Below are 24,976 nucleotides of genomic sequence, written 5' to 3'. Positions count from 1 at the left end.
CCTCGATCCCTCTTAGGTTTAGTTGCAATAAGGCGCGAAAATTTCCCCATTTTGCAATGAAATGCACATCCCATTTCTAAATCTACCCTTCGTTGTTCCTATGTTCTGGGTTATTACACCTCAGTCCTCAAATATTTTTTCATCTATAATGTTCATGACCTTAACTTACTAAATTTCCGAAGGCAGCAACTTAAGGCTTTTACTACATGTTCCCGCAGCAACGCGCGGGATATTGTCTAGTTCTCATAACAAGTTAGCAAAAAACAAAGAAACATTGATAAGCTATTAAAATGACATGATGACAATCTGATTTGTATATTAAAATGATGTTGGCACTAGTACTAAATAGGTCATCTCCGGCCGCTTGAAAATTATTTTTGTGGCAGTTTTCTATACATTATCGTCGTTGGTCCATCGATGAACTCGGGCAGGCAATAGTTTTTGCTGGGGTGGGTTTATCCTTCACATAGAAGAAGGACCACCTCAGGACTTGACCGACTCGTGGCTGGGTACCTCAGGGTACTTGAAGTGCGCGTGAATATTAAAATTAACTAATGCTATCGCAAGTAGCTAATGCGCCGCCTTTCAAGCACACGCTTTACTTGATAGAAATATGGAAATAAAGCTAAGCTCAGCTTAATGTTGAGATGCCCTTCGAAGAAATCTACAAAGCCGCTAAGGCACAAAATACTATTAGGCGACAGATGGTGAGGTTGGAAGGCGTTGTGGCGGAGTACCTCAACAAAGAACTCAGAAGGTGGCAGCGACAAACCGTGCTCGAATTTGGTCTTGATTAAGACGTGCATGCCGGGTTGAGGATGGGCCACTTGATGACTGTAAGTACACATGTATATTGTAGCTAGTTTGAAAAGTAAGAGTATCGAACCGTGGAGAGTTATTTGGTTAAGGTCTTTATACCCCTTGCCACTATCTATCAAAGGATACTTATAAGCTGCCTTTGATTCCAAGTAATAGTGTTTTAAAGAGAGTTATTATGTGCGTAGAGTAAAGACTAAAAATTATAGTAAACAGAAAGGACAATCGCTATGTAAATAGTGATGAAATTTTAGTGAGGCAAAATGTTCTCGAGGAATGTAAGATCTACCTCTAGAATTGGTATTACTCATGATTAGGATAAATCTATCTCTTTCTTCATAACATGCGTGGGGAGAGTGTAGAAAGCCATCTGTTATTTCATCCAGAATAACCACTATGATGACCATAAGCAAGCCACTCCTGTCTCGCATAATTAAGGTTTCCCCATGGATATTGATGTGAGCTTTGTGAATCTCTCCTTATCCCCTATGACCACATGAATAGCACGCCGATACGTTATATCACGTAGACCATACATACTACCACTTATCCAAATGTAATTGTCAGCGTAATGAGACCCAGGGTCCACACGATTACGCCGCGGCGTGCGAGCTCCGGCCCATGGCGTCCCAGATGCAATCTCGGCGAGCAAGCCAAGTATGTACCGCGGTGAAACCGGTGTAACTACACTAAGATTTACCCATTGACGTAGGCACTCCAGTGGTGAACAAGCACTCCTAGACAGAGGCAAGCCTGGACAAACAGACAAGACACGAAGAACAGGACAAACTGGGTAAGGAGAAGCCCACGGCCTCCTCCCGGGAACGTCCCATGGAGAAAGGCCAAGGACAAGGAAGCGAGGCGGCCAGGCCAAGGCGTGGCCCGGACCGCCCCGCGAAGGGCTCAGGAGCCTCCTCTCCTTGGTCAGGCGAGGCCAGGGAGCAGGAGACAACTGGGCTTGATTGGACAAGTCAAGACTTGCATCGGGAACGCCTACACCCTTGCGCGCCATCATGGCACGGACCGACAGAGGCATGCGTCGCGGACAGGAGTGACAGCTCGCTGCCCGAGCTGTCACGTGATGGTGCTCCGGTGATGGCGCCAGACAATCTTGCTGAGCGTTGTTGTGGAAGCGGTTGGTAAACCCCATGAGGAAGGTGTGATGAGCACAGCAACAAGTTTTCCCTCAGTACGAAACCAACGTTTAATCGACCAGTAGGAGAAAGACGTGACTTCTGAAGGTGTTGTTGGCTGACTAATGGCAGAGCGCACTACCGGCGTCAGCAATAACGTGGAACCTGCACACAACACAACCAAAGTACTTCGCCCCAACTTGCAGTGAGGTTGTCAATCTCACCGGTTTGCTGAACACAAAGGATTAGACGTATCGAGTGGAAAGAGATGTTTGTAGAAAGTAAACAGAAGAGAATTGCAGCAGAATTTATCAGTAAAGGAAATAGGACCGGGGTCCATAGTTCACTAGAGGTGTCTTTTCATAAAGAAATAGCATGTTGGGTGAACAAATTACGGTACGGGCAACTGACAGAATATCGTACATGAAAAGATGATTAATATGAGAGTTGATATGGGCATTACAACATAATACATAGAACGTAATCCAACTGCGTCTATGACTAATAATCCAACTTCAGGTTAGCGTCTGCACCCCTTTCAGTATTAAGTTGCAAGCAACAGACTTTCGCATTAAGCAATGTGTGTAAAGTAAACAATAGAATTACCCTCGGATAAAATATTGTTGTTTTATCCCTAGTAGCAATATCACATCTACAATCTTAGAAGTTAAACGTCACTCTCCCAGAAAACTAGATGCATGAACCTACTATCGAGCATAAATACCCCCCTCTTGGAGTCACAAGTGTCCACTTGGTCAGAGTTTCCACTAGCAACGGAGAGCATGCAAGATCACAAATAACATATGACATGAATATATAATCAATCTCAACATAGTATATAATATTTATCGGATCCCAACAAACCAAACATATAGGATTACATAAAGATGATCTTGATCATGTAGAGCAGCTCACAAGATCAATACATGAATCGCAAAGTGGAGAAGACAACCATGTAGCTACTGCTATGAACCCATAGTCTAGGGATGAACTACTCACGCATCACCAGAAAGTTAATGCTCTAGCAACTTAAGAGAATTTCTTAATGTACCTCCTAGCAAAACTTGCATGACCAAGGAAACTCCTTATACCTTTTACATCACTTGGAGGTGGTACCTTTCTATTGCTTCTATTTTAGCTTTATCAACCTCTATGACCTTACCTGAGATCTTGTGGCTGAGTATTATCCCCTCTTGTACCATGAAGTGACATTTCTCCCAGTTCAAGACAAAATTAGTATATTCACATCGCTGCAAAACTTTGTTAAGATTGCTTTACACGATGGTTAAATGAATTTCCATAGATGGAAAAGTCATCCATGATATTTTTAACAAAATACCATGGAAATATAGCAGTCATACATCTCTGGAAGGTAGCAAGTGCATTACATAGATCAAAAGGCATACAACGATAAGCATATAAACCAAAGGGACAACTAAATGTTGTTTTGAGTTGATCTTCTAGATGAACAAATATTTGAGAAAATCCAGAGTATCCATCTATATAATAGAAGTAAGAATGCTTTGCAAGCCTCTCTAATGTTTGATCTATGAATGGCAAAGGATAGTGATCCTTCCTAATTTCTCTGTTTATCTTCCTAAAATTAATGCACATTCTATGCCCAAAAATAGTTCTAGTAGGTACTAATTCATTGTGTTCATTCGGTACAACAACAAATCCACCTCTTTCCTTTGTGGTTTAAGTCTTCTTTGAAAGTCTGCAACCGGTTGAGCGCCTTCTTCTATAAATATTCGATGGGTGACTATCGAAGGACTCAACCCCTTCAAGTCATCCATAGAATACCCAAAAGCTTTATGCCGCGGATTTAGTATTAGGGAAAATTTGCTACAAGACACTGTTATTTTCTGGCATTTGCTGAAACACACCGCTCGATTATATCTTTGCCAGGTACCATTATAATTTTGTGGCACATTTGTTAGAACACACCACCTGGCCGAAAACGGAAGGTTTTGTCCTTTGTCTTCAAAACCAGTCATCCCACGCAAAAGTGCAAAACTTTTCGTTTTTAGTTAGGTGGTGTGTTCTGGCAAATGTGTCACAAAATTGTAATGGCACCTGGCAAAAACACAATCGGGCGGTGTGTTTGAGCAAATGCCAAAAAATAACGGTGTCCTGTAGCAAATTTTCCCTTAGTATAATCATCAAGTTTTATTCTTCCTTCTCTATAAGTTAAGCACTTATAATAACAAGGTGTTTATTAGTATCATCTAAGAACCTGTATTTTAATTCTTTAGGAATAAGTTTAAGTTCAGTGGGTGGAAGTTCCTCATTTCCCTTTCTTTATGGAACTTCATAGGCTTCATGCATAGGAGAGTTGATTATGGGAGAGGAATCATGATACTCATCGATCTCCATTCTACCAATGACTTCAGGGATATTATCATTATCAACCAAGCTTCTTTCTAGATCATCATCAGGTGTTTCATAAAATAAGGTAGCAAGGCTAGTAGTAGTGTTACCTTCTTTCTCGTCTTGCTCTTCAAACTCTTCATAGGTGGGCTTGTGTTTAAATTTTGAGAAGTGGAATTGGATTTCAGCTTCCCCGAACTTGAGAGAAGCTGTCTCCTTGCAATCAATGTTTGCCATGTGGTGTTCAATAAAGTTCTTCCAAAAATAATTGGGCAATAGGAGTTAGTAGGCATATCAACTACTACAAACTCAATGGTATATGTGTATGGACTAATTGAAATTGGAACATCTCTAATAACTCCCATTGGGACTCTAAGTGTTTTATCCACAAGCATAATTGGCATGTCGGTATTTAGCAATTTAGCTGGTTCTACTTCATCTTGAATGTCTAGATAAAATCCAAAAGGGATGACATTAACAACAGTTCCAATATCATAAAGGCCATAGTAAGAGTACTCACCAAAGGTAGATGGAAGAATAGGCTTACCAACATTTTTACCTTTTACCTTTCCTTCAACGAATTGAGAAGCTTCAGTGTCAAGTTCAATTATATTGCAATGTGCAAACATAGTCAATATTCCTTCCTTTGTCACTTATCCTTCTTCTTCTATGATTCCACGAATAATCTCTTCTAGTTTTGTTGCTTGCTCTCTCAAGACTTTTTGCTCCTCCTCCAATTGTTTTGCAAGATGCTGGGCTATGAGATGCTTTTCCACGATCCTCGGGAAAAGAAGTAGCTCCACATACTGGGGCCTCTCCTTTGGTGTCTCCATTTGCACCTCAAGTATTTATTGCACTTATTTAATTGGTTTGGGCGTTGGATTGTATTGAAGCCATTCTTTTTTTGTTTCTTCAATGTGCTCTGAAAAAGAGTGAAGAAGTTGCATGCATAATATCATCATCAAGATTGAACTCATCAGCAGTTTATTTTACTTTACCGGTTTCTTTATAAACATTGAGACAATCATATTCTAATTTCATTCCACCTTCGCCTCCTAAATCAAATCCACAAGTTTATCTATTACGGCGAATTCTCTCTAGAAGTTCCCAAGCTTGTGTCACAGTGAATTCCATAAAAAGCTCCACCCAAAGCTAGATCAGTTTGTTTTTTATTATCTTGGTTAAGTCCTTCCATAGAAAATATGTAAAACATTCCATGGTGGTAAATCATGATGAGGACATCTATTTATCATACCTCTATACCTTTTATATGCTCTTAACAAAAGTTCACCTGGGCGGTTCTTGAAGTTAGTAATTGCACGCCTTGTTCCAGCTCACTTTACTTTGGGATAAAAGCGAGATAAAAATTATCCTTTCAACTTCTCCTAAGTACTTATCGATTCCACAGTGAAAATTCTATACCAAGCAAGAGCACTGTTGGTTAAAGATTGGCTAAACAATTTAAGTTTTAGTTCATCATCAGAATAGCCTTTTATTTGCCATTCTTATTTATGTTCCAAGTTCCAACAGAACTCCTCCGGTCCTTACGAAAATTAGACAAAAATTAACCATTGTGTAGCAATGCATTCGAAGTTGCAAGTCGGGGCCCAACAAAGTCTCTTCTGAACGTCACACTCAGTGGGGAAGATTCCATCAGCTTAGCTAAGGTTTCACCTTTATGACAAACAATATTATACAAAGATGGATATTGTTCCCTGAGAGTGGCGTTTTCTAGCTATTTGTCCTCCCAAAACCTAATCTCGGATCCATCCTTAATAGAGAAAGATCCAAATTGGAAGAAGTGTCTCTTCGTCGCCATAAGGCCAGCCCAAAAGTGTGAATCCGCAGGTTTTAAATAAACTTGAGAAACCATACACGAGCCAATATATTTTTTCCTTAGTATTGTGCCAACTGCCAAACCCCATCGTCGGTTAGCAACTTGGCCAGCCATTTGCCCAACAGAGCTATGTTCTTAACCTCAAGTTCGTCCGATATTTTTTCTTATCAGTGTCTCCTTGCCAAAAGAATCTTGATTGGTAATAATTCAACCGATGCAAGACTTCTTTGGGCAACTGGAACAAGGATATCATATACAACACCATATTCGTTAGTATTGAATTAATGAGGACGAATCTTCCATGCAGAGATAGTAATTTTCCTTTGCAATTACTAAGTCGTTTGTTGGAGTCTTTCCTTGACATACTTCCATTCAGCAATTGTAAGCCTCCGAAAATGAATCGGGATGCCTAAATAGCTAATTGCTCGAAAGTTGATAAAACGTGATTGCATGGAGGTTTGATTGTGCATAGAAAAAGCATATGATTCTTATGAGAGTTTGAAGAGGATGCAAAAATTTACTAGTATGAAATCTAGCTAGTGCGAAGTAATCCTAGAAAAAGTTCCTATATATGGATTGCAATCAGATTAATCAAGCAACCCGCAAAATGAAATTTGTAAGGATTAGAATTCACCGAAACCCTTTCAAATCCTTCAAATCAAGGAGACCCTTGATTTGTAGGAATGAATCCTAGAAAAAATTGCACCCACTCAAATCTCTTGGAAACAAAAAAAATTCTCTGTGGTACAATCAAACAAATCAAAATCATGTAAGATTATAATGGACATGACATTTCAATCGTGTTTTTTTTGTATTTATGCATTTTTAGACTCATGTGAATCAAAGAGGCACAAAGCGAGTCAAAGTTCTAGATCGACATTTGTAAGTCAACAAATTATTGACTCCCCACAAAAGAAGGAATAGATGGGTTCCAAATTATTCTAATTTTCTTTTTGCGTGTAAGGAGTAATAGGTCAAGCATATTAATTTGAGGAAAGCCCCGACTACCCTCGACGACGGGTCCGCCACTGCTCCTGGGCTGGAACCAATGAACCCTAAAAGGTATATTTGTTCATGGGATTTGATGGCGATAACCAGTGCTCATTTGACTTGCTTTCCACAGGACCTCCAGATCTAACCCACCAAGCTAGATGCATGGAAAGGCAGGCAATAATACCAGCAACCATGTGGCAGGACCAACCTTCCACACACACACTCAAGTATATCTGAACCATGTCTAAAGAAAGGTCTGATATCTCAAACCATTATTAAAACGTACTATCTAACATGGACAAGAGAAAGAAAAAGGACGTTTAGCTCTGATCAGATGCCATACTAGTTCTAGCGGTGCCACGGTGGCATGAGCTCAAGTGCAGATATTGGATTCAGCTGAGCGCACCAAGAGTAGTGAAGTTAGGAGAGGAAAAGAGGAACAGTAGCATCGCACAATGTGGGTAGCGTTAGGTGATGTGCTGGTCGTGCCTTGATGAATCATATCATGACTTGCTTAGCAAAATATAATCAGAATCTTTCATAACAGTTTGCATCGTCTTCCTGGTGCGGTGGCACTGTAGACATCCATGCTAGTACATTGTACACTTGATACGAGTACTAGTTAACCAGTCGAGCCATTCCAGAAACAAGCAGATCGATCATCGTGCTTTGAACATGTTAATATCTGCACATACAACATCGCCCCCCACAAACATCCGGGAAACAAGCTTGCAGAGCTGCACTGCTCTGGTCAGTTTGTTTATGCACCGCAGAAGTTCAGAGGACCAAGACTTCCAGTCCCTGCCAAAGATTCTGCCGGCCAAAATTATGCAACCCAACAGCGATCTGATTACTGCAGTGAATCGAAGTGGATTGATTTCTTAAGTCGTCGGTCTGGCTCCAAGATCCAATGGCAAACCCTGGTTGACTCTGAGAACTGAGATCACTGCAGTTTTGTTTACCTTGAGATCTCGGTCGCCTCCGGTTTTTAGTGGAAATTTCCTTTGTTCCACCAAGATCCAATGCCTGCACTTCAAAATCGGTACTGCCGCGTGGCCTGGATGACTGGATGTCCCAACAAAGTTTGCGCGTACCGATGCGTACCGTTAATTTGCTCCTTTCTCTTTCGGCGGCAGGCGCGAGAGCTGGAAATGGGCCAACTGCCATGGAAGACTAGTGCCATGCCGCACGGTCTTCATAGTTGCAGCAACGTTTTGGTAGACTGACGGTGCAAGTGCGAAGTGCCCGTGCGGCTAGACCCACAAGAAAAGAAAGCATCCGGTAATTGGCACTTTCTGGTGTGCTATGCAAATTGATGTGTCATGATTCAACTATCCATATACCAGCCAAAAGGGTTTCAAAAGCCAAGGTCATTAGGTGTTGGGGGAGCATCGCGCCATTTTCATCTCCTGGAGAAGCAACATTTTCGCGAAAACTGAGAAAGGAGGGGAACAACGTGAGGAGTGCGGCGACGTTGGGGATGCAGCCGTAGCGCTCGTGAAAACCCTTGATGACGTCAGTGATGAGGTTCGTGTCGGCCACTGCAGCATCGACCTCGGCGAGGGTGTCGACCGCTGTCTTCTGCAAGTGTAGATAATCGGAGATGGACCGATCCTCGTGCTTGATGTTGTGAAATTCCCTGGGAGATAAATCTCGCGAGTCTTCTTGTTGGTGGAGAAGAGGGTGTTGGTGGCTGTCCACACCTTGAAGGAGGTGGTGCTGGTGGTGTCGATGGGCATGGCGAGGTCGAAGATGTCCATGGCCATGTTCATGGCGACTGTACCTACTTGTGTGCACAACTACCTGTACTTGTTCGTGTGTGCGATTGTATCTGCTCGGGTGCGTGACTGTACCTGCTCGTGTGCGCGACTGGTGCGCTATTGTATTTGTACTCGCCTATGTGTGCAATTATCGTGTGTTGTTACACGACTGATTGATTTTGCACATCCGCCAGGCCGGTGTACGCGCGGCCGTACTCGCGCAGGGAAGGAGTGGCGTACGTGCGGCCGTACTCGTGCTCGCGGAAGGAGTGGCGTACGCCGGTATGCACATACTCGCGCAGTCGCGCGGAGGCGCTATCGGGGAATGGCGGAGTGCGCCACGCGCGGGATCGACCTTCCTAAAGGTTTACCTTTTTCCAGTGGCACCCTCATAGACATAGCCATGCACGAACTGCCCGTGATGGGCCTTTTTTACTTTTCGGACGAGAATTTTGTGCTCGGGTTAGATTTTCCTTGGGCCTTCCTTTTCTTGGGCTGTGAACCTGTGGCTTGTAGGTTTTCTGTACCTTCTCGTTTGCTATATTCTCCAAACCTATTGCTGCAGGCGTGGTACTGAGAAACGACAGAGGAGAAGCGATTGCAGGGTTTGCATGCCTTTTGGATCATGTGCTCGATGCTGCATCAGCGGAAGCACTAGCGCTATTGAAGGGCTTGAAATTCTTGGAACATATAGGAATGGCAAAGGTCATTTATGGATCCGATTCTTTAGGTCTGTTATCTTAGTTGAATGCTTCATGAAGAATTACTCCTTTAGCTCTATTAGTTTATTCATTGCTTTACGGAAGCCAATCAAGTAGCACACCAATTAGTTAAATATTCTTTTGAGTCCAAGTTGTTAGGTTGATCTCCACCACGTTCGAGCCCAACGACTCGACATGCCCTTTGACTGCGCCCTGATCGGGGGCGCCCAACCGTTCGCTGGTTGGTGGGCGAGTGGTGGGGGCCGGTGGCACTCGGTACGAGGTTGCCGGAGCTGCCACTCGCCCCACCAGATGACCCACCGATTAGGGTTAGTGCAGTGCCGACGGGAAAATCCGCCGCCGCCACCACCATGCCTGCGTCGATGGGATCCACCTCCATGGGAGAAGGTAAACATCACAGCATACGCAGTATCTCTCTCCCCCTCTCACAGTACATGAACACAATTCGTTACAGAGATAGTCACTACTCGATTAGATCTACACCTAGTCGATCTGGCAAAGCAAACACAAGTCAGTTGTTAGCTGGGGTGGAGAGCCTTGCGAGTATATTATGCCTTATGTAATCAATGAAGTAACTATGTTGGCCTATGAATAAAACTAGACGGATTGCTTTCCCCTCGAAAATTAAAACTTTATTGATTTACTGCCATGGTAATATTGCAAATCGGAGAGCGATATACATCAGAAAACACCATACAACAACAAGGACATGAATGCAATCCAGATAGAAATTGTCAGTTTAGTCAATCTGGATCTTTTGCACTGAGGAACTTGACGGGTAACATACATAAGACTAGTCACAATGAGAAATATTATACACTAGTATCATGCACATGATACTAGTTTATGATACTAACCCCATAATGCATAGTATCATAAGATAGTATCATAATATCATCATATTTAATATTTTGTAGAATCTCAATGGAAATGTGTGTATATGATGTGTTTGTCATTAAGTTTTCTAGTTTTACACGGTATCATATTATGATAACACTCTCGTCTCTCACCTCATTAATTAATGTGCCATATCAGTTTTTTGCCAACATGGCATGCATGATACTTATAATACTCCCATTGTGGCTAGTCTAAAAGAAATTCCACAGTATGTTTTTTACTAGTATTTGCTATGAGCATGCCTGTGCCTTGTGGCTTAATTATCCGACTAATTTGTACAAATGCAGTGCAACAACCGAGTCAGCCCATAAATGATAAAGAGCAACTTGGTCAACAAACATTAACTAGAAGAGCTTCATATCCTAACTAGGTTGAAATAAAGGGCTTAGGAAAATTGGAAAAATAAGCATGGGGGGTCGTCAGGTTATATGACTGCCTGACTGGGCACATCAATAGTGGTGGATGGCTCTTTCGTGTCGTCTCTTTCTTCTGATAATTCAGCTGAAGAAAGCAGCTTTCGGCAACTTCAGGATGCAGCTAGTCCGGTACAGGCTTATTTTCTGCCTTCCTTTTTATGTGTGTATGGTTCATGAAGATGAAATACCGATGGGATTTGTAGCAGCTACTTCACCGTGATGTTTCCACATTCTTCACTTTTGGCATCTTGATTCCCTTAAACGGTCATAATCGTGGACTGAACACCAAATCAGTGCTATAATATTGGTACAACTAATGTTCTCTCACAAAAGACCATATTACTAACTATTGTTTAATCCATTGTGGAAATGTGTCGGCTTAATCTTTTGCACAATCGATTATATTAAAACTTGATATGAAATGTTGAATCATATTTGATTAAAACAAATGATTATATCTTAATCCTTAAGTGTTTAGGCTATGTAGATCAATTTTTGAAGGAGAACTTGTTAATTTAATGATGAGCACTAGAAAGGCAGTTACGCAGTTGTAATCAAAGATATCGATTTTTTCAGGCTTGCCCATTCGTCATTCAAAGATTGATAAGCTACTCAAGTGTGTGACACTGCCGGACACAATTTCAGAGATGAATTTTAAGCATTTGAAATAAAACTGAGTGTTTTTTCGTAACATAATATGACAATTAAGAAGGTTATATCATCACGCTTTTCTGCGGTTAGTGAATTTACTAACACCTCTAAAATCCTGAAGAAATTGAAACATCCAGTAATTACTCTGCATCGCAAATCAAAGCATCCCTAGCTAAATCACCACGGCAAAAGTTCTGAAACACACAAAATTTAGGAAGTAAAGGGTTATCTTTCTTCTCTTAACAGTTAATTTAATAGTAATTGACATTGTTTCATCAACAGTGGCACCTCACCCAGACCCAGTCCAAGGATCTACATATAACTTCAAAGTTGGAACCCAATCTCGTTACATACATAATGCATTGACACATATGTTCACCTCCACACGATGTTAAAAGAAGCGAGGTGGGGATCCTTAAGCATGTAAAATTCATCCATAAATCTTTACCACACTTACTGATCCAGCAAAATACCAAAAACAAAAAAAGACTAGGAGTACACTCCAAAGAAGCCACTCGATCCAGCAGCTTGCTAATCAATTACCTTCCGCATCCCTGCACATGGTGATGCTCTCGCAGCCCCTGGTGTACGGGTTGGCGGTCTTGCTGATCCTGCAGTTGTAGTAGGGCACCCCGGGCCTTGAGCACGGCACCGCGTCTCCCCTCAGCGCGTCGTAGCTGATGTACCCCCTGCTCGCCGCCGACAGCAGCATCCGGTGAGCCTCCGAGTCCATCTGCACCTCCGCCCCCATGTCCAGGTTGATGCCATGGCCTCCTCTCCCATGGAGGAGGAGGAGCAGCAGCAGCAGCACGAGCGATGCTGCCCATGGAGGCATTGCCGGAGGAGGCCGGCTGAGATCTCTCACACTCTCGCGGCGCCTCTCTCTGTCCTGTCGCTCTGGATCTTTGCTGGAGGGAGTGGATGTAGGTGTGGAGGTGGCCTTAAATGCAGTGCCAGTGCAGCCGGTTGTGGCACCTGTGTCCTTGTGGGAACGGAGGGACGAAATATCAACAAGGGGGAATCGCTCGAGGTTTACCAGCTTCTGGGTTTTTCTCCTTTTACCGTTGGTTCTGAGTTCTGACTTTGGACGCGTTCTGCACAGAGTATCAGTTTAAACTTTCTCGATGAGTTAGCAGCTCTCCTACTAAGATTAAAAAACTGGATAACACATGCTCCTCTAAAAAAAAATGCTTGCGCATTTGTTAAAAAATAGAAATTTAAACAAAATCTCACATGTAAATGACTCGAGTCGGTATCCAGATTCTGAGTTTTGTGAAAATTAAAAGTCATTTGCGAGCAATGCTAAAAAAAAGTCAATTCACCTTTTCCTAATCCTAAAATGTCATTCTAGCTCCCAATGTTGTCAGGATCGTGATTTTGAATCGGATGGAAACCTTTATGGTAAGATCGCAAACCATAGAATCTTAACATTTAGAATCGTAAAATTTTAGATTCTACTTAGCAAAATTGTTGAATCGCTCCACTTAACTTGGGTCGGAAAGTCGTAGAATCGCATAGTAGAATCAAATGCTAGCTCCCACTTTGACCACAAATAAATTAATTTTTCCACAAAAATTGCTAGAACATGACTCATTCTAATATCTACACTATAGTTCTTATGTTTGTAACTCATTTTTCTTTTTGGATTTCTAACATAGAGGAAACATGCGGGTTCTTGATAAACCCCACTCTCCTTTGGTCTCGTTTTATAGATAAAGACACGAAGGGTGAAAACAGACACTGCATGATGCTAAAGAGAACAACGTACAAGACATAGCACATAACAAGCAAACAAAGAAAATAAAGAAAATGAACGACTTAAGAGTCCATGAAGCCCTAAAAGGACGAAACAATTTCTGATCCAAGTCAAGGCAAATGCATGACCATCGTGGAGGCCGCTACCGGAAGATCAAACCCACATCCACTTCAGCCAAGGACGAGTAACCTCACCTTACGATCCATTCTTACCGTGCAAAGAGGGGACCCCAGGGCTCCCCCTTGGCTCGAAGGAAACCATACTATTCGCCAAAAGAGAAACTCACAAGCAGACAGATGTCAAGTGATGACATGACCACCAAGGGAAGATCAACAGAACATGACCGCTAGACCACACTGCGCAGAATGATAATTTGGCCACCCAATTGCGGCAATGAGGCTAAACATTCCCAAGACACTGCCTCCAAGGAGGAAATGATGCCAGAACACCACTACCATCCAAACTAGCGAGCCATGCCATGGATTTTCATCTAGAACCCGGTGCGAAGGAGGACATGATCCATGATGACGCCTTCATAAAGAGAAACGACACCCACATGAGCCACCATCATCGGCACTAACAACCATCGGGCAGATCTTTCGCATGGACACTATGATCATCACCCCAAGACCCAATTTCATGCACCGGAGGTTGGAGTAGATGATACCAATCTTTGGAAGGGTCGGCTACGAAGCCACAACCTCATAGAACCACATTATCGACCCATATCTTTTTCATGTACACCTTATGACCAAACAACCTCATGGAACCACACCATCGATCCATATATTTTTCATGTAAACCTTACGACCAAACGGTAGACACACGAAGTAAATAATCAAGAGTGTAGGTGAGGAAGAGGTTGAACAAAACACCCGCACACATGAACATGTGTAGTACAATAGGACACACATGAACATGTACAGAATATTACGGAGATACATATCTATTCGTCTATGACCGATAAATAGAAAACTATGAGTAGGAATGAACTCACACCATCGCTTGTATCTTTTTCTTGTAGAGCTTGCTTTCAATTGGGACACCTTTGTGTTAATTAGAATAGAAGAGGTGAATGTGATTAAAGAGGGTAAGCAGAACATATCCTTAAAGGAACCACACGCTCCATGTTTTCCCCACCAGTGCCAACGGGGGTGCCTGTGAGAAAACGGTCAATTCAGACATTTCCAGCGGACCTGAATCGGAAATGTCTTATGGAGCATGGCTAAACCTTTTGCATGCTATCAAACACGCCCTATGTGGTCCTGAGATCAGTCGCATTATATCCCACTCTCTTGAGTATATGTAGTGTCTCATATTGTAGAGATAGACAGATGTACAGGCATTGTGTGATCCCAACACGGGAACACCCTAGGGAAGTCAGACGATTGGTTTGGCCGATGGCCCCTTGGCCTTGGGTATGGATTTCCTCGCTCAGACGATAGGTTTGGCCCCTTACCTAGAGATTTTGTTTTCTTTGTTACGGTTTTCCTCCCTACTCTCTCTGGGTTGGGGAACTGAATAATCGAACAACGAGCCACAGTGTTGCTGCTTGCTGCTCCACTCAGGAGTGTCGTCTTTTTGTATCACGAGTTATTGGCACGAATGGGTCACGAGAAGGTATAAGTTGTCCGGTTTGCCCGTATGCTTGGTGAAAATCTGAGCCTGCAATTATGCAGCCTAATATGTCAGGCATCCAACCCTATGCTCCCCGAAATAATGATGGAAGGCGTCATACTTTGTTACTCAGTCTTATTCAGTCTTATTGTCTTAAGAGCATCTCTAACAGAGCCAGAAAAAGTGCAAACCGAAAAAATGGTTTTCAGTCTTCCGAAAATAAGTGGTACCGTTCTTGTACTCAAACTTCTGCCTTCTATAAAATTATGGTACGCCATTCGTGTACTCTCGAAAAAAAAGTCTTCCAAAAACGATAGTTCGTTCGAATTTGGCAGTGGCGTAGATTAGAAACCGTAAAAATGGAACTGAAAAGCGGAATTTAAAATGGCGCGGGTAAATTAGGCGATGATCATAGTTCGACATCAAATTGATGCTCCGATTGAGCATCAAAATATACATTGTTCGACAAATTAAAGCTACATTACTGGTACACCGGCGGGCGCTAGTTAGTTAAAGCAAAATGCGGCCAATATAGTGACCTACGCGCGCGGCGATGCTGGTGGTGGCGCAGCGTTTCGGCGGCAGAGGGCGCCGACGCTGTCGTCGATGATCTTCACGCGTCGTCGGCGGACGCGGGCCTCCCGGCGGGCCGCCTCGTATTCACGGACCTGGCGGACGGCTTCCGCCTCCTCCCGGAGGAAGCGCGCGCGAGCCTCCGCCGCGCTGATGGCCTTGGTCTGTGTGGTGACCCGGCATACCACTGCATGGTGTAGTATGCAAGTCTGACATAACACCAATGAAACACCGTTCCACTAGTATTACATCGCTCAGAGTGGTACAACAGAAACATATGTGGGTCCAAGGCATGTCTATAGAATTACATACAGACTCTTTACATAAGATCATCACAACCTCCTACTTTACAATGAGGTAAAACTGCAGATAACTCCAGAAGAACGACTCGTAGTCTAGTCTTATCACGAACTCTATTTGTAGAGTATTTCACTAACTACGAGAGGCTAAGAATGGACTCTAGCTAAATAGGAGCTAGGTTTAGGAAGCTAGTTCCCTTCTATGGCTAAACTAGGTTTTCTCCTTGTTGGATGTGGTATCTGACTCCTCTGACAGGGTCTTGTCTCTTGAAGTAGTTGTTGACTCCTCGATCTTCGAGTTGCACTGTAGATACTCCTTTGCTGCCTCCATATCTAAGCAAGGGATTTAAGAGTGGGATGAGTACGAGCGTACTCAACAAGTTCATTATAGGAAAGAGGTGTTTAATGCACTAGCTACGACGATTAGACCAGGAAAGTCTAATACCAATGCAGGTTTTCATAATCATTTCTTCAAAGGTTGCTTTTATTCATAAGAACTATGTCCGTCAGCCTTCACCGGTTTACTAGAACTTCATGGAGCTCCTTTCCGGCAGCGTTCGCAGTTCCATATCCCGGAACAGGGAGTGACAGGTCACGGTTCTTTACACTCTGCAGAGGTGTGTTGCTTTACCCATAAGAGATCTTAACCTTGGTGCCAACCGAGTCTAGTTCTCGTCCACACTTCCTTTGGTGTGAGGCCCGGTATAAGGTCTAGCCAATCATGTTCCTCCGCTACCTCGAACACCCACCCTTTTGTAAGATTGTCCTCCCCTATATCCATGATGAGACCGTTCCGGGCATTCATATGCCTTCCCCTATCATCATGGATAGACCGTTCCGGACACCTTACAATCCCTCATAGACCGCAATACCGTGGGGACTTAAGGCTTCCCCAGCCTACCGCTTGTTCTTCGAACGACAAGTGTCTACGGATCGTGCCGTGGGGACTTAAGGCTTCCCGACCTACCGCTTGCCGCCGACGGATACAAGTGTCTACGGTAAAGCGCATCCGTTGATGAACGAGAGGTGGAAACACTTTTGACTACTCCGTCCCACTCCGGATCTTATGGTTAACACGGGTATTACGGCACAAGAATCACTCGGCGACATTTGTTGTTTAATCCTAGATGGATATAAACCCGTGCAATGGAACCTCCACCATATCAACACAATCCATTGTTCCATTGCCCACCACATAGTCATATTCATAGTTATGAAAGTAGTGGTTTTGATTTTTGTGCAATAGTGATAACCATAATACTTTGCAAGTAATTTGATAAAAATACTTCAAATGACATGATCAAGTGATGAACTCGCCTTTCTTGACTGCAAGATTATGCAGACAAGGTCTTCGATACGCAATAACTCCAAATTCTGAAATAGCATCATCGTCCGGTAAGGACGATGTTTGAAAGATTGGCAAGGATGCAATAATGCATAAGAATGAGATGCAATCGCTCTAAACGTGACCTAACCCCGATGATTTAGGATCAGTAAGTTGTAATAATTGGTTCAGGGTGTGTTGCACTTTTAGAGTGATTCACATACAAGGTTCTTATTCAGGTGTGATTACTTGGTATTATCAACAGGTAAATAATATAACATAATAATCAATTGAGCACACAAAGAATGATAATTGGTATAATGTTAACAAGTAAAGAATAGTGGTTAATTTTAGTACTATATGGCATGGTTAATGATTACTTGTTATATTCTTCAAAAGAATAACTTTTGAAGAACATGTTCTTTAATAAAGAACAAGTATGACAATTGGGTTTCTCGTTGGTTATAATTTATTCTGGTTTCAAGTAGTTTCGGAGTAAGTATAAGATGGATCACAACATAGATGGGTGCATCAGCAACTAGGGCTTGTAAGGTTGAGATAAGCTTAGGCATCCTAAGCAGTTCATTATACATGGTTGTTGTCAAGGTTGGTTTATCTTGCTAGTGATAGCTGGCTAGGGTTTATAGGTCCTTATAAGCAGGGTTTGTGATGATTCTTTATTTACTTCAAAGGAATAACTTTTGAAGAACATACTTCTTAAATAATAAGAAGTATAACAATTAAGGTTGAGGTTGTGTTGTTTTAGCTATTGGATTTCTAAGTAGAGAATGGTTGGTTCCTAAATAGGATGGTTCATAAGTACTTCACACTGGTAGGGTTTAATGGAACAGGGTTCTGTAATGTGAAATAGTAGGTATGGTTGCTATTAGGTTTCATCACAATGGTGTGATGCTAATTAGGGATAGATAAGGATGATGGCTTTGGTAATAGGATCTAGGTTTACACTTGGTTGACCCTACCTGATTATTTAGGTCTGAGGGAAGGTGGATATATGGGATACCCATATATTAGTGATGGGCTTCTACATTTTATGTGAACATAGGTATGTCTTTTAGTTGTTGATGATGGCTCTATGACTAGAAATAAAGTACCATGCTCACCTGTTCTAATCTAGGTTTTAGATTGGAAGCAGATTAGGGTTCATAAGAATAAATGGAGCTAGGTTGCCTAATGGTATTAGAGTTTTAGGGTACCACATGAAATTATGTTTTCTGGTCCTATTACTTGTGTAATTAGGGTTTTCTAAATACCCTAAAGTTCTTGAACTAATAACCTCACTTTAAGGTTGAAGTTATTAATAACTTTGAAATAAAATTAATATTGGATTTGGCATTTTATTATTTTTAAATAATTAATAATTAAGATAATTATTAATTAGGGTTTAAATCCTTCTAATAAGGATTTAACAAAATAATAAATAAATAAATTAGTTTTAGAGTGTTCTTTATTTCTTTACTGGTTTCTATTTAATTTTTAAAGTTTTCCTTATTTATTGAATTTTAATTCAATCAAGTATTAAAGAAAAGACTTAATTAATGAGTTAAAAATAATTAAATTTTTATTAACCATAAAAATTCTATATTATATTTTTATTGGATAGATTTTCTTTTTAGGAACATTTTGATATCTAATTTGTATTTTTCTGAATTGTAATGAATTTTCTAAATTTACTTGAAGTTGCAGCAGTTTTTGAATTTGAATTAAAATGAACAGAACTGTTAAACGCACCCAGTTAGTTCTACCCGTGGTCACTGACCTGTGGGTCCAACATCCACGTCCACAGCCACGAAGGCGTGGACTGGTCAAATGGCCAACGTGGCCAGGCAACACGGTGGCCGACGGCAGTCGATTACGGCGCCGTCGATACCGTGCACCCCTAGACATGCGGCCATATCCGTTGGAATCAGCTCGATGCGGCGAACCAAGTAGTGGCGGCGCCGCCCTCTGATGGTCGCCGGAGTTGCTCCGGCGAGCGCAAACAGCGGCTGTTTCCGACGAGCAATGGGGACAGCGAGCTACACGGCGATCTAGGATGCGATAGGAGGCTCTCGAGAGGCGTATGCTCACCCTGATGGTGAAGAGCTTGAAGGAGAGGTCGAGGGAGCTCGGACGGCGGCGATTTCTTCAATGTCCGCAGCGGCGGTGGTCGGAAGAAATGGTTAAATTCGTCGGAACGGGAGCTTCCCAGCAAGCGCGCGTCGGCGAGAAGGTAGCTGGCGACTAGGCGGAGCTCTAGGGCTTGACGGCATGGCTCGGGAGTGCTCCAATCGACGGCGGGAGGAGTCGGTTGAGCGGCTAGGGTTTCGTTACTGGGGGAGAATGGAGCAGAGAGAGGGCAAATTGGAGGCTTTCGCGCCATTTATACGTCCACGGGAGTGTGCTGGCGGTCAAGAATACCGGCGGCGACCGCGGACGTGGCCCTGGGCGTCGCGGTGTCGACCTCCTGTGCGTGAAGAGGAGAAGAGGAAGACGATGACCCTCTCCTCGTGGTTATCCACGGCGAAGAGGTATTCGGCCGTGGTGGGCTGTGGTGGGCGGAGGCTTTGGGGCTGCTTGGTGGGCTCGACTGCTCGGGCTTGCTGCTGGGCTTGCTCGTGTGGCTGCGTCGACCGGTGTGAGCTCTGGTAGGTCATTATCTTCCCTTTTCTTTTTCTGTTTTGTTTTCTGTTTTGTATTTTATGTTTTCCATTCCATTTGTTGAATTGAAATTTGAATTCAATCCTACTTTGCAGATGTTTATTTATATTGCAATTAGGAGTTAATAACAAAATCACTGCATTGATTTGTTGTTCTCAACATTTAGTTAATATGTGAGCTTTATTGTAAATTTTAATTAAGCATGATTTTATGCACCATTTTAATTTCCTTTTTCTTGGGTATAAATTTTATTTTGGATGATTATGGTTGATGCTTTCATCTCCAAGTATTTCAGAGATTGTTCTTAGGGCTTGGTTTCTATTTGAGGAATTGGTCACTTGTATGTTAGTTCCTGTGAGCGACATTTTTTTAAGGTTTTGTGAGGTTTACCTTAATTCTATTTCAGGTTTACTCCGTGTACTATGATTTTAATAACACCTTGAAATACTTAGAGTAGGTATTACTCTCCTCATTATTTGGTCTTGGTTATTAAGTCAATTGGTTGATATGATTGGTTATTCACCACACAGGGGTTTTTTATTATGGAACTTAGCATTAGGTGTTTCTTGTGTTTAATAATTGAAGCACAAGATTTAGTTTGTGAGCAATACTTGGATTCTAATCATATTCACCTTCTGGCAAATGGTTTGGAACTCAAATGTGAATTAGGCTTATAGTGGTGATCACCATAGTGATGCATAACTAGGGTTGAGATATACTTCTAATTTGTAGAGTTGAGGTGATATCATATTGCATTTGCTAGGGTTTAATCTCCCCTAACCAGGGTAATATGGTTACTTGCTTCACATTTTATGTGCTTCCCTAGTTACTAAGGATTTGAGAATTGGTTTTATCTTCTACCAATTAACTTCTATTATTATCCTTAATTTATCATTAAAGTAACTACATTGGTTATAGTTCTTTTATAGTTAACTTTGATCATATGGATATATGGTTCCTCACCATATAAAGTATAGAGTTTTACTCTAAGGTTTTCTTGTGGTTTTGAAGTGAAGGATAAGTGGAATGTAGATGTGGTAGAATTGTACTTATGATCACCAAGTGATTCACAAGTTAAGGTGGGGATATAAGCCTAGGGTTGCTTACTAGTTACCTCCCTATGATTTCATGTGGTGAATGATATCTACTTATCCTATTAGGGTTTATCTTATCCTCACATATCTCAAGAGCATGATCATGGTTAGACATGATCAACTTGTTCTTGATATCATTACCTCAATTTCTTAGGGTTTATGATCATTACCCAATTTGTAATGATCAAGGTTTGGCTTCCTAAGTTATTTCTCAGGAAATGGGTTTTCTCACTCTCAAGATCAAGTGTTGTCTTGATCAATTAAATGTATACTTTCTTTTATAGTTTCTTGAATGGGCATGGTTATGGTTGTCTCAATTATCTTGAGTATAACACCATGGTTTGAGCTTTCTCATTTAGGAATAGTTATTCTAGGGTTTATGGTGTACTCCTAATATTTATTTAGGTTACTGAGTGTAACAGACCAACTTTGCTAGTTAAATAAATGAAGGTTTGTTCATGTGCATTGCATGCATTTGCATTAATTTGAGAAACTTTGCATTAAAATAGTTTGAAACAATGTTGCAATTTGTTGTAGTTTTGCTTTAACAAAATTTTGTGCCAAAAGACCCTCAAATTTTGGGTCAAAACACCCTAAAACCATCAAAATCCACCCTGTTTTTCTTTTTCCAGAGAAATCCCAAAAATACAGGGGTTTTTTTTAGAAAACCCCCTTCTTCTTCCACGCAGGCAGGCAGCTGCCTGGCGCGCCCCGCGCCGTCGATGCTGCCGGCGGCCTGGATCCTCCCCGCCGCCCCCGAGTGCCTACAAAGCTCCCCGCCGCCGCCGTGGACAACCCTAGCACGCCCCATTTCTTCCCCCTCCTCTTCTCTGTGCCGCGCGGCCAAACCCTAGCCCGGCCAGAGCTCGTCGTCGCCGCCGCTACCGGCCTCCCCGCGGCCAGCCGCCACCGCCAGAAGCTCCGCCTCGACGCCCTCTTCCTCCTCCGCTAGCCAGCGCACGCCGGGGAGCCCTCTACCGCGCGAATCGGGCCCCGCCCGTGCCGCAGACCTCCGCACCTCGCCGTCGATTGCCGTCGATTCCGGCCGTCTCCGGCCAAGCCGCCAAGCCCGCCGTGCTCCTGGTGAGCTTCTGGTCCCTGTGGTGCCCGCCGTTCGCCCTGCCTCGCCGTGTAGCGCCGCCGCGTCGCGCGCCTGCCCGGCCCTCCGCGCGAGCTCGCCGGAGACGCCCCTCCGGCGACCATTGGAGGGCGGCGCCGCCCTCTTCTGGCTCGCGAGGACCCCGCGCGTCGAACGCGCCCCGCCTCGCTGCCCCGCGCGCACGGGATCGCCCAGGCCGTGGCCAACCTGGCCGGCCATGGCCAGCGTGACGTCGTGCTGACGTCATGATGACGTCAGCCGACCCTTTTATTTATTTTCTGTTTATTTTTAATTCAGAAAATGATGTGTAATATATCAAATTGTTCGAATTTGAAATCCTACATGTTTATGAGCATTTCATACATCATTTCAACATTTAAACTTGCAAATGTAGTGAAACCCTAAAAGAACCCTCTCATATGTCGGGGTCCGATGCCGGAACCCCATTAAATTGACGATGCACCTAGGGTTTACCGAATTCCTTTAACCTGACATATCATTCATATTGGATGCGCATTGCATTATGCCATGTGGTGATTGTTTATTTCCCTTTCCGGTGTTTGGTTCTTCGCGATAGGATCTGAGCCGGAGTCCGACGTCAACGCCACCGGAGAACAATACTCATCCGCTGAGGGACAAGGCAAGCCCTAACCTGGTTCATCTATGATTTCGAAATGTTTTATCTGTGGTTCCTACATATCGCATACGATTCAACTGTCTTTTATCGATAGATAGAGTTACCCTATCTGTTGCATGTCCGACCTTTGTAGCCTCGATACCACGATCCACTTGCTCCTAGCATAACTAGGTTTGGCATGTGTGCGTCGCGAGAGCCTTTATCTCTTATGCTTAGCCATGCTTAGTTTGTTACGCTACTACTCCGGTCTTCGGACTGGAGCCTTTCAATGAAATGAATCTAGCATGACAGGTTGACGTGGTAAGTATAGAGATGATGATGATAAACATGTTTAAAGGCTCAGACGAGAGGCCACATTGGGATGTGGTGGGTTGTTTCGTTTCTGCCGACCCTAGGAACCGAGTTCTCGCCTCTTGAACCAAGACCGAGCGTACAACCACACGAGGCCCTATTATGGTACCCTCTCGACTCACTAACTTGCCTAGTAGATTCCATGAGTCACATAGTTTGCGCGTTACCTGGTCATATGCATTGCATTTTGCTTGGGGGTTAAAGGTACATAACAGGTAGGTAAGCGTGGTCGTGGTGGCTGGGGGTTGCGGCCTCTGGGGAAACCCACCTCGCCTCACATCGTTAAGGACCGACTTCGGGACTTGACCCGTTATGGCGGAACAATCCTTAGCGCATGACTCATGGTCTCGGCGACAGCAAGGTAAAGGTCGTGGTCGACCACCCTCTGCCGGCTCTCCAAGGAAGAGGGCTAATATATATTGGCATTAAGAGTCGGTTGGCACGTGTGGGTAAAGTTGTGCACCCCTGCAGGGTTATGAATCTTTTCGAAAAGCCGTGTCCACGGTTATGGACGACTTGGGAACGGACGTGGAGATCATAGAGAACATGAATCTAATCGTAAAACTTGGCAAACAATGTGTGTTTACGGACACCTTCTTCGGGTGTTGAGGGGGTGATCCGAGGATAGTGGTTCGAGATGATGAAGTTTGGTGGATACAATATGATGATCACTAGAGATAGAGATGTCGCTCTCTTATCCCCTTTCAAAGGTTCTGAGTAGTCGAACTTCTCTTCTCTCTCATCTTACAAAGGAAAACTGGCTTTACGCAAAAGAAGATCTACAGAAAGCCCGCATACCCGCTTTGCTAAAAGGTTGTACTAAGTCTTGCTGAGTCCCTGTACTCAGCTTTGCATGCTTTTGTTTCGGATGAAGTCGCTACGGCCGAAGGTGGTTTCTACGTTAACATCGATGGTTAGTTTGGAGTTCCCGGGCAGCGGCCTGCGACTTATGGGCTGGGACGTCGCTTTATGTTATGGCTTCTTAAGCCCTTTGCTATCTTGTTATTTAGAATAACATAATTTGCTTCCGTTGCTTGTTGAATGTTGGGTCGGTGACCTCTGCGTGTAATAATTTGGATCTTACTCGTTAAGAGTTGTAATATATTCTTTTGAGTCGTAGAGTCACTGTTGTGTTACCGATTCTCTCACTGTAGTCTCTCGAGCTCAAGGTTAGGCTTATGTCGGACGAAGATCTGGTATTTGTCTAACCCTGATCCCGGGGGTGCCACACTGAGCCAAAGATTCAATTGTCTATCTTAGTTGGTTTGTTCCACTCCTTATTTCACTAAGTCATGGATTTAGTCTTATTCCACTTGGTATTTGGTGATCTCACCACTTCAAGGTGAAATGGTTTATCTAATACTTTAGTTCAAAGTTTAACATTGATTCTTAAATAGGTAAAGCTAGAATTAGTATGATTGGTCTCTCTCTCATTTGGGGAAGGACTTGAATAATATCTTAGGGCTTCTATTAAAGATGATAATTTGAATACACGGATGTATATCCAAGGTTTAGCTCAAGGTTTGTTATTGCTTCTCTAATAAATACTATGGAACTCTCATCCCTGTTGGTTTGATGTATAATAATATGGAATATAGAAATGTATTTCTAGAGTTGATCTCCTTGTTATGTTTCCAAGACTAGAGTAGAATGAATACCATGAGGTTCATGGTAGGATCAAGGATTTGTTTAAGACATGGAAAAGATAAGTGAAGAATGGTTTCTCCATTTACTGTTTCTTGATTTCCAAATAGATGTATGTTCATATGTTATGGTAAGGATTACCATATTATGATTTGTTATAAGATCAAGCAATTGATCATTGAGTAAAATGTTATTGTGTTGATTATTAGTTCCAGTTGATCTAACCCCTTAGATCAAATCATCTCTACCCAAAACAAGGTTTTAACAAAGTCACATTGAGGTTTATAGCGCTTGACTTGATGAGCTACTTCAATTCCACCAAGGTCAAG

At 42.8% G+C, this 24,976-nt stretch overlaps 2 protein-coding genes across 2 annotated transcripts in view; both read right to left on the bottom strand.

Annotated features, from left to right (window-relative positions):
* Nucleotides 1–4,556, bottom strand: part of LOC124695615 (protein IQ-DOMAIN 11-like) — a 6,974-nt gene extending 2,418 nt beyond the window's left edge. The window contains exons 1-2 of the mRNA XM_047228442.1: nucleotides 4,430–4,556; nucleotides 1,517–1,569 (exon numbers count right to left, since the gene is read on the bottom strand). Of these exons, the coding sequence (XP_047084398.1) occupies nucleotides 1,517–1,569; nucleotides 4,430–4,556 (180 nt within the window). The remainder of the gene's footprint in view (nucleotides 1–1,516; nucleotides 1,570–4,429) is intronic.
* A 7,335-nt stretch (nucleotides 4,557–11,891) lies between these two features.
* LOC124698353 (rapid alkalinization factor 23-like) lies at nucleotides 11,892–12,495 on the bottom strand. The gene has a single exon (XM_047230837.1). It carries the CDS (start codon nucleotides 12,428–12,430, stop codon nucleotides 12,131–12,133), a length of 300 nt encoding a protein of 99 aa, XP_047086793.1. The 5' UTR covers nucleotides 12,431–12,495; the 3' UTR covers nucleotides 11,892–12,130.
* Nucleotides 12,496–24,976: the final 12,481 nt, after the last annotated feature.

The sequence above is a fragment of the Lolium rigidum genome, chromosome 3, assembly GCF_022539505.1.
Source record: "Lolium rigidum isolate FL_2022 chromosome 3, APGP_CSIRO_Lrig_0.1, whole genome shotgun sequence".
Taxonomy (NCBI): domain Eukaryota; kingdom Viridiplantae; phylum Streptophyta; class Magnoliopsida; order Poales; family Poaceae; genus Lolium; species Lolium rigidum.
This window is presented reverse-complemented; position numbering and strand designations above follow the sequence as displayed.

Excerpts from the sequence above, each read along its gene's own strand:
- LOC124698353 (XM_047230837.1), bottom strand. The coding sequence starts at position 12,430 with ATGCCTCCATGGGCAGCATCGCTCGTGCTGCTGCTGCTGCTCCTCCTC.